We start from the raw sequence: 16,842 nt of genomic DNA, 5'->3' as shown, positions 1-16,842 counted from the left end.
ACCTTTGACCATGGGCTGAGCAGAACCGCAGCTTAACGAAGAAACGTTTGCATTTTTTTAAACAATTCTTTCTCATCCAGTAAATGCCGAGTTTCAAAAACCCGTGACAATTTCTTAAGGTATTCTTGACATCTTAATGCAAAATTTCCCTTCTATATAGCCAAAAAGGAGATAGTTAATACTTTGAGTATCTCAAAAGTGAGACTACATCACTAAACTGGGTTGAACTTACAAAGCAGTATTCTCTTATTTACTGTTCTCTAGCTAGTGCTTTGCATTTAGAAGTGCATTTGTTTACTCCTGTTGCCAATGTGAGAAGATGCCTCAGACTGAAAAAAACCACCACTCTAATGCTTCTAGAGGACATACATACAGAATTTGAACTTTCTGATGAAAAAAAAAAGGCACAGAATTATTCTGAAGTATCAGTGTTCCTTTGAGTCAACAATAAATACTCTCCGTTCCTCCTGTCAAACTTGTATTGTCAGAGTGCATGCTGCAGATGTTAACTATTAAAACTTTTTACAGGAAAACTGAAAAGCAACATTTTGACAGCTTTAGAAAAACGGTGACAAACACTAGGAATGGTTTGCTTACATAAAGCCGAGATAAAAGGAAGCAAATTATTGTGATTTGGGATTTTCTAAGCATTCTGCCCCTTATGAAACTGAAAAATGGTGGGGGAGAAATGACTGAAAAGTAACTACCACAGCAAGTACTATCTGCAAGATCATAGGCACGTCTCTTCCTGGATGCATAGTTCAAACCACAGAAGGCAGGAATAACAGGCAAAGAGTTGCCCATTATTTAAGATACTTAAGATAGGCCAAACCCACTGCGCATCTAGTATCAGCAGCCACTTAAGACTCAGGGAATGAGCAAACAATCTTCTGACACTGAAGCCAAGTTAATGTCCAAGGAAGGACAGGTTCCTCCAGGATTTACCAATGAGATCAGTCCTGCCACTAGATTCTGGGTGAGAATGGACCTCTCAGACCTAAAGATGTTTTACTAGAGTGAATCCTCATGAGTTCTTGAATTTTGTAAGAGGCCTGATCTGGTTCTCCATCTCCAATAAATGCTCCAAAATCTCTCAGATCTGAGGGTGGACTCTAGAAGACAGGGCTGTAAGGCACAATCAGTGTTTTCTTCCTCAAGTGGTATCATTAAAAGTAATTTAAAAGGCTTTAATATGTCACAAAGATAAGCTGCTGCCTCTTTGAATTTGTCAAAGCCCATACTCAAATTATGAATTAAAATTGGTTGCTTAACTTCGATCTTTCCTATAGCTGTCTTAAGATTTCTAAAAAAGCTTAAGTTCTACCTATATAAACAGTAATCTTTCAAGTTTAATACAACTATTTTAGACAGTACATGCTTGTTAATTTTTTTCTAATATAGTTCATTTGTAGTTCAATAATTATGATTTTGGAATAGGCCTGATTAGAAAATACCTTAAAAATAACATTTTTGAAATCTGTAACAAAATGACTCTGATAGCTTTAATATAAATTCTTGCCAAATCAGCTACAACTCATCAACCAAAATACCAGTATTTATCTGTAGAAATAACTGAGCTATAGAATAAATACATGGTCTACATTTCGGGGCAGAAAAAAGTAATATAAGTACCCATCAAAAAATAAATATTATTTAATAGTATGATTTTAATAAAATGTTATTCAACATAAATTTAGTGAAGAGTTTCTAGGACTTGCTCAGCCTCCACACAATCGTATCTGAACTGAGCTGAGCTTCTACTATTTTCAAAGCAACTTCCTGGTAAAGGGCACCATTCAATGTTTGATTCATACTTAGCACGCTCTCTTCCCGTTCATTCTGAAACTTCTTTCTGAACTGCTGAACTCCTTCCTCACTGTCCAGTAAAGAAGCCGCAGAAGCATCACTGATTTTCTTGCCAGGCTCAGTCCCCCATGTCAAATTGTTTTCCACTTTACTTTCTTTTGAGAAGAAAGAACTCCTTAAGGTGAGCATTTCTCTCTCCAAAGCCAGTGCTAACTGTTCAGTAAGTACGCTTTTGCTTCCAGATCTCAGGAGTTTTACATCACAGTTTGGTGGGAGAACTCTAGTCAGGCTATGAAGGCACTGGAACAAGACAGTCAGATTTCTGTAAAATAAGATTATCATTTTTGTTATCATTAAAGCTACCTTATATCTTCAAAATTCTATAGTGGAAAATAAAACAAAGCTACTTAAAATCAAACAGAGAAAAACTTATGCTGATTATGAAGTATTTAGTGTACTGTACATACAAGAGTAAGCAAGGGCTTTCTAATGGTGCGCACGCTAGCAACTCTATGTCAAAAGAATTGACACTAAGCAAATTTCAGCAACATAAATATTCTCTACTACAATATATGTTGATAATTAGGGTTACATATGCATCATTTGTTTCTTTAAGAAGCAATTAATTGTACATGAAGGCCACGTGCAGTAACACAAAGGAAATGTGTTGTCTGGTCTACATTTTGGGGCAGAAAAAAGTCACTTATATTCACGGATTGTTGCTATCAATAGGTATGTACAGCATGGCTATTAGGTGGCCCACAGTCTGTCCTTTTCAAGTGCAACTTTCTCTCTCCAGCAACCATTTAAAAATCAGACATTCAAAATTATTAAGAAACCAAGATAAAATAGTGCTGGTAATCATCAGAGAACCTACTCTCCTGGATACCAGTGTAGCATATGTGATGCAGTCCTCATTCTAAGAGGACTGTAGACTTTGTCCAAAGTCTTATATTCAGTGTTTTCCCAGATAAACTCCTCAGAAGATGTCTTTTGATGGCAAAGGAAAAGAAAATATCTAAAACCCCCACAAACCACCAAAACAAACAAAAAAACCCAACACCCCCCCACCCATGCATGTTTAAGTAGTTATTTTTCTCACACAGTTCAGAAAGGCATTTTTCCTTAAAGTAATCCTATTTCAATGTAGTTATCTTAATGTTCCACTACTTATAACAAATACGGTTTATTTTGGTTCTAAAAGGATGTGAAAAAGAATAGTCTGGAGCTCCCACCTATCACAGAAATATCCTAGCTGAATAAATGATTAATCCAAAAATGGAAAAAAAAGATCCAGAAAATATAATCATGGTTACACCATGAGCATGCAGCTCAGTAACTATTAACACAGAATTGGATCAAAAGGGAATAATATCAAGTAACCTAACTTTTCAAAAGGAACCAAAAGTCCTGAGGCTTAAAATATCACTGATTGATTTGTTAAACATTTCAGCCTTTCTTACACAAAAGAAGGAAATCAGCTCCTAATCTGAGTAAAATACTGAACTTCACTATAAATTCAAGACTCAAGAGATACAGCTTTTCTTTTTGTTTTAGCTTGAGCTCTTCAGGAGAGTCAACATTTGTCAATACTTCAAAAGTAACTTTATGTTGTGAGCCTTACCCAGCTAAATTGTAAATTATGGCAGTATTAACTTCTTTAGCCTAGTTTAGAAAATGTAGACATTCATCCAAGAATCTACACAAGAAAAGGAAATCATGGGGACTCTACTGATTATTTCCCTTTCAAAATCATGACAGATAGGAAATAAATATATCAGAAACATGTACAAAATTAGACTAAAATTATGCTGCAGTACCAAACTACAAAGTCACATAGCAACAAATGTAAATCTAGTGTAACTTGGGGTTTGCTGTTTTTTTGAGTTTTTTTGTTTTAACATCCCCGTAAGGAATTTTTTAAAAAAAATCAGCACATGCTGTAGATAAATTATATATAATACTAAGAACAGTGTAAGGAAAAAGAATATAAAATTATGATGCAGTGAAATGAGCAAAAGAAATAGTACCAAACAGATGCTAAAGGAGTCTTGGCTTGTATTTCTGTGTTCTAGCCTAGACAAAATTAAACAATGGCTATCATATCATCATATGGGAAGCCTATTGGTTATGATTTTGGCTGTTGTTTATAGTACCAGTAAGAATTAGTGTAAAGATAAAAAATTGGGTATGCAAGATGGATATACTCTACTCTTGGAGCAATTTTACCTGCAAAATAATGTTAGAACTCCTTCACATGGGTTTTTCAGGGTCCAGTTAAAAACTGTACCATACACATTTCCTGCTTTATGACAAAATATGTTGTCATGGCATTCCTTAAATGGTGTGCATTCCATTTCCCCGAGTAACCATGAATTTACTGGAGTCAATGTGCAATCAGAAGACACAATCTGAAAGGAGAACCTGACAGAGACTGCAAGAACAGCAAGTATATCTTCCATGGAACCTGCAAGAAAATACAGTAAAGATATTTGACCTAAATATTTTGACCATGTTGCAGGCATTATATCTGCTTAGATTTTTGATTCACACTGCCAGCTGTACATGAAGGGTTTGCACCTACATTCAGGTACACTTTGGGAATTTTCTTCTTACCTAAATTCTTACATGTACTTCTGTCAAGCAAAACAGCTAGCTGATGAACAGAGCCCCACCTATATAATCAAAGCTCTAAAGATAAATGACACCTTGCCAAAAGAATACTATTAATAGTCTCCTGTGATTGTAAGACGACATGTTGGCCTCAGCTAATGACACAGCATTAAAGGAAGAAAGAAAACATAATTAATCGGAAACGATCAAAAGGATATTTCACTACACGAGTGGAAGCCCAGCTCAAAATCAGTTCAATCAGGAGTATTAAAAGAAAGGAAAATAAAATTATCTTATTAGACATGTAGAATAGGAAAAGCGTCGATTTCTTTAGTATTATTTAAGAGGTAATATATAGATTTTTTTTTCTGACATAGTATTTAATCAACAGTATCTTATTTATAGACAAAACTCAGGCTTTAGCATTCTGTACTTGGACATCTTCAAAATTAACCTTTCTGGATGTACTTCGGCACCAACGCTAGCACAAAACCTTACAGCAACTCATTTAACATTTTTTCCATTTGAAAAATGTTCCATCCTGTTTTTCACCCAGCTTTTAACTCCCAACAGGTCTATGCAGTTTGTGTCCAAAGTGACAGATGTGAATACACCTTGAAAACCCACTTTGTCATCACCTAAAGCAAACAGAAGATTCAACCATATATTTATAAATCCAAATTCTAAAAAGCCATTTACCTGTACAGTAACTACTATCCCTGATCATCTTTACTGAATATTTTCCATTTGAAATATCTTCCAGGCTTAATAAAAATTTCCCACAGAGTACAGTAATCTTTTTGCTCTCCTGTAAACTATCATTTTGATGCTTTTGTTTCTTCGCATGTAGAAGAACTATGCAACATACATGATGAAATGCCAGCAATGGTGAAAGGCTGGTAACAGCAATAACTGTCTTTGCTCCATCAAGCTGAACCCTTGAACATCTCTTAGGAAACTCTTTTTTCAGATCATTCTTGTTATGCAAGTCCAATTTCATCTTTTTTGGAGGAGGTTCAATTTGACATGAGGCGATGGCCAACGCTGAGAAGGCTTTGTTCAGCTTAATGATTTTATTTCGACACTTGATAATCGGAGAAATTGAAGAGGAGTCTTGATCCATCACTAAAGATAGACTGACATCACTCAGTGACCTGCGAAAATCCATACAAGATGACTGCACTCCCAGTTTGTATTTTTCCTTCTGACAAATAATCAGAACTTTGCAGATACGTACAGACATTTAAGACTACCACAAAGTCCAACATCATTCCAGGTTAAGTCACAGACTGTGCAGAGTGTAACTCCTTCAAATGACTATTTCATCTAAGCTTAGCATGAAGATTTTGAAAATGTGGACTGAATTTTCTAAGAGCTTTTAGGAATTAGATACTTCATTTCAACTGAAAGAATTTGCATGTTTAATTCACCCTGAAAACGTTGAAATTCCATGCAGATACTCTATGACATTTATAATTTATTTTTAAAGACTTAACTTTCTTTTAATAAAGAATTACATAAAGTATCGATTCTGCCCTCTTTGAGGACTAAAAGCTCTTCTGATGTTCTATATTGTTATACAGATATTCAAAATTGAATGTAGAGAGTAAAATAAAGGGTTTAAATTACTATTACCTTAAAAACGCAGCAATTTCCTGAAATGTATGAAGTATTTTATTTATTCACCACAGGGTTCTTTCAGTGAAATCCTAATATTACCATTTCAGATCCTCTCTTAATATTTCATTCTGTGAATCAATTCACTCTCAAGATGTCACTGACATCTGAAAGTCTTATGAGCGTCTAATTTTCTTTACGGAGAAGTATCATCACATCATAAAGCAATCTAAAACATCACTGCAATTGTGCATTAGTAGGAAGCACAAAAGTAATAAAGATTTACAGTGTTGGGGGTGGAGAGAAAGCAAGTCCTATTCCCCGAAACCACAGGTGGTTGTATATAGAACTGAAGTGGAGCCCAGAAGACCTAGGTTCTGATGGTAGCCTGCCAGGTAACCTGTGACAAATGACTTCATCTTCACAGGTCTTTTCTCAGCTGTAAAAATTGGGGAGAGCAATATTGCTGCTGGTTTTTAAAGAATTATTCCAAATCTTCTGAGAATTTCTGAAGCTATACAGGAATGAAATATTACGTTTTCAAAAAAAAAAAAAGCCATCATCATCAAAGCTAAAAGAATAAACACGGGAAAGGCAAAAACAATCTCTTGCCTCAGTGGCTCTTAACAGAGGTTGTCATGAAGATCAGGTCAACTTTCTTGTAGAATTATAGCAATCTGGCAGTTGAGAAATAATACACACGCAGCTCCAGCAGAATGGCCAAAGGGTGTAAGAGGTCAGCTCCCTCATAACCACTTGAATGATTTTCAGTGACATCAGTAAGTCTTTAAGCTTACCCTAACAGTCTCGGCTATGCTGCTGGTGGGAATATAGATCAAAAGATAAGTTCTGACTCCACCAAACTATATTACACAACGCACATTGCAAATTTATGTTTCATGTAATTCTGTATTTTTAAACTGTGTTCCAAATTAGTTCCCTCCCTGTAAGGGGGAAGTGACACAAGTAGTGTTTACACCTAGAACTAAGCAATTAAAATGAACAGAATAAACAAATAATTTTAAAGATCATAAGAAGAATAAACAAATCCTTTTGAAAGTTTAAATATCGTATAGCCGATTGTTCCACATAAGTTACACTATACATAAACTTAGCAAATATTTTATTTGATTGGCTACTTGGCTGTAGCATAGTTAATTCAAAAGCTGTGTATTAAGTTCATCAGAGAACGTAAAATGTTTCCTTTTGTGCTTCTTGAAGCAAATCACTCTTTAGAAATGACAAGATGTTAACAGTATACTGATGTCAGCATAGCTATGTCAACACACACTACAAAGAGCCATAGTTTTGTCAAAGAAAACTGTTGTAAAAAGCCTCCAATAATGATGTGGTTACACTGACAACTGATTTTTGGCTATACAACATAGGGGTTTTGCACAGTGCTAGAGAGAGACAAGCAGCACCAACAACACAGGCAAAGACACAAACTTGAAACAATTCATATAGAGATGTTCAAAATGAGAATGTTCAAAGCTCAAAAATCCACTCTTGCTATTGCAGAGTTTAACTTGCAAATTCAGTTTCTATAAAACTATTCAATGAATTTATTAGATAAATTTATATACTTACAAGCAAAATGATTCAGTTAGCTTTACTCCAACTACCAAGCTGTCACCCACAACACGCTGCCACAATTTCTCTGTGAAGTGCTCTGGAACTCTAGACGCCAATGATGTCTCTTTATTAAGAGAATGAGGAGGATTTTCTACATCATCCCAGAGAGAGACAAGACCTTCCTTACAGAAAACGTTTTTTTAGATAAATTAAATGGAGATATTAGTTCTTTTTATACTACATTACTTCGTGTTTTACCACAAATGATTCCTGGAAGTGCTTTTAAGATACATCAAGTGAAATCTGTATTAACTAGTTTATTCTTTACAATAGATTCAAAAGATAGAATTGCATTTTCTTACACATGATATCATGAAAAGCACAACTCATTCTCTCTGTGTAAACATTATGTATAAATCTTGATCTGTCATACAATTTATTGTCCAAAGAAGATTTAAGATACTAGAATTTATTTTATATTACTGCATTAATTGCTCAAAATTTTGTTGTTTGAGCATGGCTGACTTGAAAGGTACCACAACGTTAACTAAGGAAGATCAATTCCATTTCAAGTAAATTAGGAGGCTTCTTTTGAGCAACATATTAACATAACATTTTCCCAACCTCCATCACCTTCTCAGCCCACAGTTCACTCTGCCTTCATTATATAATCCATTTTGCTGACACAGATCTGACAGCTCATTTTTCATAACATGCTGGATCACAGACAGATATTTCATATCTAGGCAACTGTGCCAATTAAGACTGTACACTCCCTCGACTGCCACTAACTCTTTGTTACAGGTTACTCCTCCATACGACTCAGTTGTCAGGAGGTATTCTGCAAATCAATTTCAAATAAAGACAATTAAATTTAATCTTATCTATATACACTGACAGGCTAAGCTAATGAACCAGACTTAAAAAGCAGGGTAATGAGTTTTGGCAATCCCTACTGGTGAAAGTAACAAGTGGCTGAATAAAGCACCCTCTACAAATTGCTTGGCAGAAGTCAGAAGTGATCTGTACTCTCTTCTGCAATTTACCTCTTTTGCAGTAGGTAGAATATGGTTTCTTTCCTCAACAAGATCTATTAATGCTCTACAAGATTCTAGAATAACTCTCCTTTTGAGTCCTAAATGTTGCTGTAGCTCTTGAATAGATGTGCAACCAGCCTGTAAAAGATAAAAATGATCATTAGACTCATGCATAGGTCTAGTGGAAATAAGAACTGATGTTGAGGCTGCCAAGATCTTTTCAGCTTTCCATTTTTATGCAAGTATCACACATCAAGAATCTGGTGTTCCTCAAGTAATGCTTCTAAAAAATGCTCATCAGGCTACTCTGCTGTCAAAACATGAATCTAAGAATCTTGGCCTCTCAATATTAAACCTAGAGTTTAACACAAACTTATAAGCTAAATTTTATCAAATTACGTTGATATTCAGGCCTTTCATTATTATTCCTGCTTCACTTTTCCATTGATAATCAGCTTTGTTTTCTTCTCCAGATTTATATTAATTATTGGTCAAGTAAACATATCGAAAAGCTGACTGTTTACTGTACATGCAGGCTATGTCTCAGTTGAAAAAAAAAAAAAAAAAGCAGCATGTCAGCACCAGCTTCTTAGATTTTAAGAAAGCTCCTCAAAATCTATTCCCTGGAAAGCAAGATCCTGAGAAGTTCAGTGCTGCCAAGGAGAGAACAAAACACACAATTGGAATGCAAAACCAAACATCACTCCTCCCTACCCCCAAAAAAACCAAATAAGGATCAATCATAACCAACTGACAAGCCTGAGTAAAAAGCACTTCATGGAAGCAAAGTGATGCCCTCTGCTCAAGCTGCAATGGAAAAAGACATTCAGAGCAAGTAGCACTTCATCATAAATTCTGTAAAGAATTTGTCACCTGTGAAACCATGCATCATAAGCACCAGATTCCAGACTTGAGTCATGAGAAGAAAAGGAAGAGCTAAGAACAAAGACAATTATACAATACCTTCCTAATCAAGGTCATCAGAATACCAAACCATTACTTACTCCCACTGGTGAGCAACTCCTGAATAAAAACTCAGAAACAGAAAGCAAATGGGGAAGCACAGACTGAAGAGCAATCAAAATGACCAGAGGTTCACCGACATATGGTTGCTGACCAATCTGACTTTTTCAAGCTCTTTTTCCTCATAAAAGAACACAAGAAAGAGACCTGAAATTCCCCACATGGCAAACCCAAGACTGTGTAGCACCCCTCATTAACTCTGGAACACCCAACACGCACATCCTTTCTGCCACATGCCAAATGTACTGTGTAACAAGCATCAGCAGAAGTCACAGTCCTTGCACTGTGAAACTAAAAATAAAACCAGCTCACCTTAAAATAGAAAATCAACAGAAAAACAAGGCAGTCAAGAGCTAAACACAATAGAGCTGTGAGCAAATCCTGCATGAACAGAACCAATGAAACACTGTCAAAAGCAGAGCAAATTAAGGCAGAGGCTTAGAAGTAAGTAAAACAGCCATACACTTTGACATACTGCAATTATAGTTGCAGTATTCATAAATAACTAAATATCCATACATACAGAGCTAAAACTACTGAGCCAAGAACTGTGGCATTTTTACAAAGGAAAGAAAATGGAAAAGAAGATTCACAATTGATAAGCCTGAAAAATATTGGGAAAAGCAAAGGTAAAATGGGAAAAGTAGACAAGGAAACCAGAGGGAACCATAATTCAGAGATCTATAGGCTGAAGCTGCTTATATGGTAAATAATTGGTTCTGTGTTTTTCAAGTGACTAAAATCCCTTACCAAAAAAATCAAAAAGAAAATGGGCCCATCCACAGCAACGGATGGAAAAAGAAATACTTTAAACTTACACTAAAAATATTAGTAAAAATCAGATGTACAGAACATTTTTTAAATAACTTCCTATGCACCACCAAATCAGCATTATCAGAATAAGAACAATAAAATTAGACAATGCAGCAATTCAATAAATCAGCACTAAGGATTAAAATATACCTGTCCCAAAACAGGCAAACCAAATCAAAAGACATAAGTTAATCGTAGGTAAAAGAATAAAGAATTTGCCATTATAGTCCTTAGAAAACGGTTACATACTTGGGGGGGGGGGGGGGGCAGGGGGGCAAGAAAGGCCAGTAGACATAAAAACACACTTCTGACTCATGGTATTTCTGCCAAACCAACCAACTAGAACCTTGAGAAATCCTGAAACCTCAGCTGTTGTAATATAACTGCAGTACTCTGCCAAAGAAAGTTTTTTTCAGAAGATACTAAAATGAGTGTTAAAGAAAAACTTCAGAGAAGAAAAGACTGTATACAAGATAAACATAGAACAGTTAAAAAATGCACACTGATACATTTTTCAATCTCACCACAGCAAAATGCAACTTATGTGTATTACTGTGTATAATTTAAATGCAACCTACTTATATGTAGTTATTATATACACCATTCAGTCCTGCTGAAGTTCTCGCATGGCCAGAAAACAGCTTTGCAGCTGTGAAATAAGGGGTAAGCAACAGAGTATGAAGAGGGGCTGCATCTGCTATTTCATTTTGCCCTAAAAGACAAGATTCCATAGACGCTGTCAAAATATGATTTGATTGCAAGTTTCTAAAAGACCTGAATTTTGATGATAAATATCAAGAGGCACCACTTCAAGACTAAATAACCTTTGAAAATCCCCAAGCTATGCAGGATTCATGCATTATTACATCAAAACAATATTCCTTGAAATTCAAAATGACAAAACCCAGCAAGAGCACTTCACTTTTCAGGGACACATACAGAACAAGGGTGACTTCAATAAGGAAGCAACAATAAGGTTAAAAAGAAATATCTGCACCTACTTCCAAATTCATCAGCATGATGATTTCAGATTTACAGCATTAAAACATAGGAAGATTTTCAACTTGCTTACAATGTTTGTGCTAGAATGTGGCTTTCAAAATTAGAGATCAAAAAGATCTATAAATAAATAAACAAATAAACAAACAGATTCACAGAGCTGTACAGCTGAAAGCCCATTGGTGTATTAAAAGAACAGGGTCACAGAACAGTTACATGGAACACCTAGCCATCAATGGCAGGGTAGGCAATCTTCATTACACCAGCGGCAGGAGTAACAAATGAGAGATTGAAACTAATTTCTGTTTTGTAGAGGAGGAAATTAACGAGTATGAAAAGAACGCAGCAGCAAACAAATCCATTTTAAAATATATGGCTACCCCAAAGAATCCAGAAACGGGAAAAAAATGCATTTGGAAGGAAGCTTGAACTTCTGCATGTAAAAGCGAGTGAGGCCTCTAATGTGCAAACTGAAGAACTGTAAAAAATGCAGGGTTGGAATTAACCTCAAAAGGTCCTCAAAACCAATCCAGCTTCTACTTTCTTGTGCCCTCCAGGAAGGAAAAAAAAACCCTACTGTTCAGTGTTCTCTGAAAAACAGTTTTTATCTTCTGAAGGTACATAATATCCCTTTAGACACCTTTTATAATTAGAACTAGAAAAATCTTTTTCAGTCTTTTCCTAATGGGTCATAGTTCTCCTTTTCCTCTAGTACTAAACTTTTGCCAGTTAATTTGCTTTATTTTTTAAGGCTAGAAATAAAACTGCCACGATATCCTACTTAAGCTTTCACTAATTCTCCAATGATGGAAATAATTACCTCCTGTCTCATACTTAAAGAACTCTTAGCAAACTAACAATAGCCTTACATCATCGCCTCAGGTTGGTATTTATGCTTTCTGTAATTATTTTTTTTTTTTACTCTTTTGTCAATTATTACTTATTTGGTGTAGGCCAATGCACAATATCACAAGAGAACATCTTGAAGAGTATTCTGGGTGTTTACTAAACAGAATGAAAGGTAGAAAAGCAGTAATATATTCCCATTGATTACTTGGACTTTGGCAAGTTCCCCCCCGCTTGTTTTATAAATGATGCTAATTAAAAGAAGGATACATTTTAGCTTTACCTACTGTACTTTGCAAAATTATGCTTATAAAGCTGCCAGTATTAGGAGGAAAAGCATCAGCAGGTGGTAAATAACCATAGTCACTAATTTGGGCAAAAGTAAAAGCCAACTTGCTTAAAGGCCATGAACAAAGAAACAGACCGTAACACTCTTTATTTGCTGGATTAACTGACACTCATTGGCACCCACTGGGAACCTGACACTACGCTACCTCCAAGTGTGTAATGTGGAACAAGAGTAGTAAACATTTTAATTTTATTAAACTAGTATTTAAACATCTACAAGTAAAATGACTGCTATGAAACTTTTTTAGAATAGCTTCAACATTATCTCAAAATTTTAATTAACATTAAACTGGACCCTTCCAATTACCCAAATGCATTTGTAACAACTGAAAGAACACAAACTACCACTAATTGAAGAACAGATACTTAATGTTGTTAACACTGAACTACTTCTCTAATAAAAACAGTATCATAAACCTCACCCTTTAGATAATGTAACGATACAGAACTACCAAGTACAAACCTGTAATCTTGTTTCAAGGGCTCGGACAGTAAGCAAACCATTTTCTTGCAATCCTTCTGCAGTAGGCACATCACGTTTATAATTAATACCTCTCTAAAAAAACCAAAACAACCCCCTGAATTAGTTGAAAAGCTGAAAGTAAGGTACAGGCTATTACACAGCATTATAAAAATCTGGGGAAAAATACAGAAAACAAGCAGAATAACAGTGAGCATTTTAAAAGAAAAATCTTAACTTCTGAAAGCAGTTAAGAGTTTGATACTGCATAATGGAAAGACCCAATTATGAGAAGATAATTAACAAGCACTATGGCCTTCAGAGCATTTGACCAAAAGTTAAGCATTGTGGCAAACCTGTTACATATGTGAAGCACTTTCATCTGCCTTGGCTTAATTTTCCAAAAGAACACTGACGTTATCAAGGAAGTAGAATAATGTCTTCAGATAACTTATGATTACAGAGGGGAATATTGTGTTCAAACTTCAGGGTACTTCACAGCACACATCCAGTTTCACTTTGCACCAATACTTTAATGAGTTGTTAAGGTTTTCTTATTTTAGTAAGCATAGACTGAGTAACTGAGAAAAGGCAAGCTGAACTTACTGCATAGTTGACGTCTCCAAGATCCGTTATTTTGAATGTACTTAAGGGGTCTGCATTGGACTCATCCTCAAAAAGCAGTAACAGTTGCTCACTTCCAGAGCCAATAAAATCATCCACCAGAACAGATTTCACTTTTTGCCATTTGGAGGCCACCTACAGTAGAAAAGGTTTTAAGTAATTGAATAAATCTTGTATTTAAGATTTTTTTTTGTGTGAAGCTTGCTTTTTGAAAAAAGGTAGCCTATGAAAGTGTATGGAATACAGTATTTTAAGAAGTTTCAGGCTCTCACTCTTACGCCATCATTTAGAGCTTATATAACTCTGGGAAAAATTAGCTATTTCTTTTTAAAGATCACTTTGCAGAATACAGACTACAGAGAAGATGCAAGTTTTCAGTGTATTCAAACAGCTGAATGCTGTAACATGTATGTAGAACCAGTAACACCTGCAAATCACTTAAAGACATTATACCTCTGACATTCAGAAATACCTTTGTTGCAGTGCACACTTAAATATATTTGAGAGGTAAAGACAAATTTGTACAGTAACATTGCTGACCAAAAAGGACAAACTTTCATTTCCTGACTTACGTAAATCTTCTTGACAAAGTATTACAAAACGCTAGGAGTTAACTTTGTCTCTCCTGACTTTAGGAAACAGAAGCAAGACCTCTTCTTGTCATTTTCATGAAACAATGCTTTTTGTTAGCAGGAAGTGAGACTCAAAGGCTTTTAAATTCCAACGGGAAGTTTATGCTTTGCAATGATACCTGTTTATTTTCACTTTAACACAAGGCACACTCATAACTACTTTACAACTTCAGCTTCTCATACTATGGAACTTTTCAATTAGCAACAGAAAATTTGGCTCAGATTTATAAAATATAATGTAGGATTGAATAGAATCCAGGATTTATTTTCAGAGACATAAGCAAGCAATGAAAGCAAAACAACCTTATACTTTAGACACGTTATTTTAACAAAAGTAATATAACAACAAAAAAAACTTAGAAATTAAACTTGTAGATTTTCAGTTGCAGAAACTTCTATTAAGACAATATATACAAAAAATAGATGCAGCAGTAAAAGTGAGCTGTTTAAGCCATAAATACCTGTAAGCTGTCTCTCCTCTGTACAACACAGATATCTCCAGAGGCAAAAGACACAATTAATAGCAAATCATTGCTATTGGTTACCGCTGGTTTTACTGAACATGGTTTCTCATAAGGAAGCTCACAAACACCTTTAGGGAGACCATCTTGGAACCAAATAAGCTGATTCTTTTGGGTTATGGCGACAAGTGATATTTGGAGCCGTTTTTTCAGTATCTTATTCTTGCAGACATACACAGAAGATACCACTCTGCTGTAAGCATGAGGCATAAAGCATGTGCCAGTTAGCATTTTTTGTGTTTCAATTGCATATCCAAAGAACTCACTACCCCAGATGGCTCTGTCTGAAGTGGAAAACTCATCCTCATCTTCATTTTCTGGCAGGCAAGCAGTTCTTATCCCTAAGATAACAGTGCCTTCATCCTCAATTTCACCTGTCCACACAACAGAAGAAAGCTGAATGGGAGCACTTAGAACCGTGCAGGTGTTGGAAGAGATGTAGAACAGCTTGTTGGCATGCCTCCACAAGACTGAAGGGCCAGTAAAGAACCTGATGTCTTCTTTCAGCTCATAATCCAATTTAAAATGAAAAGACTGTTCAAATTGATTTGAGTTGTGAAGCAACAATAGAAGGTATTTGACAGCATTGTTCCGTTTTTTCTTTTTCACCAAAACGCAGGGAAGGATAATCCCTGTTCTGGAATCCATTACGCAGCTAGAACAAACTATTTCAATTTTTAAGTGACTGGCACGCATGCTGAACGCTCCAGAAGACTTCTCAACAAACAGCTTAGTGTCTCTGTTGAATGCCATTCTTCTGACACATAAGTTCATTGTTTCATCAGCTGTTTCTTCCACATGTCTTGTTTTTGACAGCTGAAATATGAGGACTTCGCCATTGTAGGACAAGAATTGTTCTTGCTCACTTAGAAGCATCTTTATTTATCTTTTTATATATATATCGTTTACAAGAAAACCATATGTATCTCCATTTTTGTCAGGATTATTTCTTTGCAGAAATTTAACCTATCTGGATGTCTTCCATCTACAATAGTGAATAATAATAAAAAAAAGTTATTTTGGGACTAGCTGAACCGATCCTTAAGAATAAGAAAAAGTACATTGCAAAGTAATGACACAGACTAATTTGTAACTGCAAGGTCAGTATATGCTTTAATCTCACATTAAAATCCAGTTAAGCAGTGTTGTACTGAGATGTACTTAACAGAAACATTTCAGAAATGTATTCTAGCACTTCTTTACCAAAGCATGAATTTGCTGCCCATCAACAGCTACGTGACATAATATACATTGAAAGAAACCAAACCAAACAAGTGCGGTTTGTGTGACTGGAGTTGTCAGCTCCACAAACATACAGAGCAGACTGGAAAGCAATGGTGCTTTGAATTCTCGAATTTAAAACCCTTCACTCAGGTGTATATTAGTAATAACTAATTCTTGGTTAGAATTGTAAAGTCTCTTAAGGTGAAAGTTCTCTGAAGAAAAGTCCAGTCGTCTTACTGCTCCCTCAAGTAGGCTCGCTCGCTCCCTCCCTCAGACAAGACCCCAGGGATCCAGAGCGAACCACAGCCGCCGCCCCAAGTTTCACTCAGCTTTCGGGGCACGAAGCGAGGCCCCTCGCCCGGCCCTGGCAGCCGCGGCCGGGCCTCACCGCCCACCTTCCCCGCGCCGAGCGGCTCCCACCGCAGCGGCGGCCCAAGGCCCAGCTCCAGCCCCTGAAAGCCGCTGACAGTCGTTAACCCCCTCCCCGCCAATGGGCCACGCCAGCCCACAGAGAACGCCAGCCCAGGGAGGCGCTGCACCAACAGCTCCACACCGGCGAGGCCTTACCGAGCTCCCACGGCCGCCCTGTGCCCGCGCCCGCTTCAAGTCAGGCGGGAGGAAGCGCGCAGAGCGCGCGCCCGCTCCGAAACTCCCGCCACAGAGAGTATGATGGGAGAGGAGGCGGGGGAGGGGGGGGGGGAGAC

General features: G+C 36.5%; 1 protein-coding gene across 3 annotated transcripts; it reads right to left on the bottom strand.

Annotated features, from left to right (window-relative positions):
- Nucleotides 1-1,476: 1,476 nt before the first annotated feature.
- On the bottom strand, nucleotides 1,477-16,823 carry FANCB (FA complementation group B). Of its 3 annotated transcripts, none has more exons than XM_055701504.1 (9): nucleotides 16,706-16,823; nucleotides 14,855-15,899; nucleotides 13,744-13,896; nucleotides 13,141-13,233; nucleotides 8,658-8,786; nucleotides 7,627-7,793; nucleotides 5,119-5,573; nucleotides 4,036-4,273; nucleotides 1,636-2,128 (listed from the first exon to the last, which is right to left on the bottom strand). In XM_055701504.1, the coding sequence occupies exons 2-9, from the start codon at nucleotides 15,788-15,790 to the stop codon at nucleotides 1,708-1,710; spliced, it is 2,592 nt and encodes an 863-aa protein (XP_055557479.1). In that variant the 5' UTR covers nucleotides 15,791-15,899; nucleotides 16,706-16,823; the 3' UTR covers nucleotides 1,636-1,707. The 3 variants fall into 3 exon arrangements, with proteins under 3 accessions (XP_055557480.1, XP_055557479.1, XP_055557481.1); XM_055701506.1 differs by having other exon boundaries at nucleotides 1,945-2,106; XM_055701505.1 differs by lacking the exon at nucleotides 13,141-13,233 and having other exon boundaries at nucleotides 1,477-2,128.
- Between the last annotated feature and the right edge of the window lie 19 nt (nucleotides 16,824-16,842).

The sequence above is a fragment of the Falco cherrug genome, chromosome 2, assembly GCF_023634085.1.
Source record: "Falco cherrug isolate bFalChe1 chromosome 2, bFalChe1.pri, whole genome shotgun sequence".
Lineage (NCBI taxonomy): Eukaryota > Metazoa > Chordata > Aves > Falconiformes > Falconidae > Falco > Falco cherrug.
This window is presented reverse-complemented; position numbering and strand designations above follow the sequence as displayed.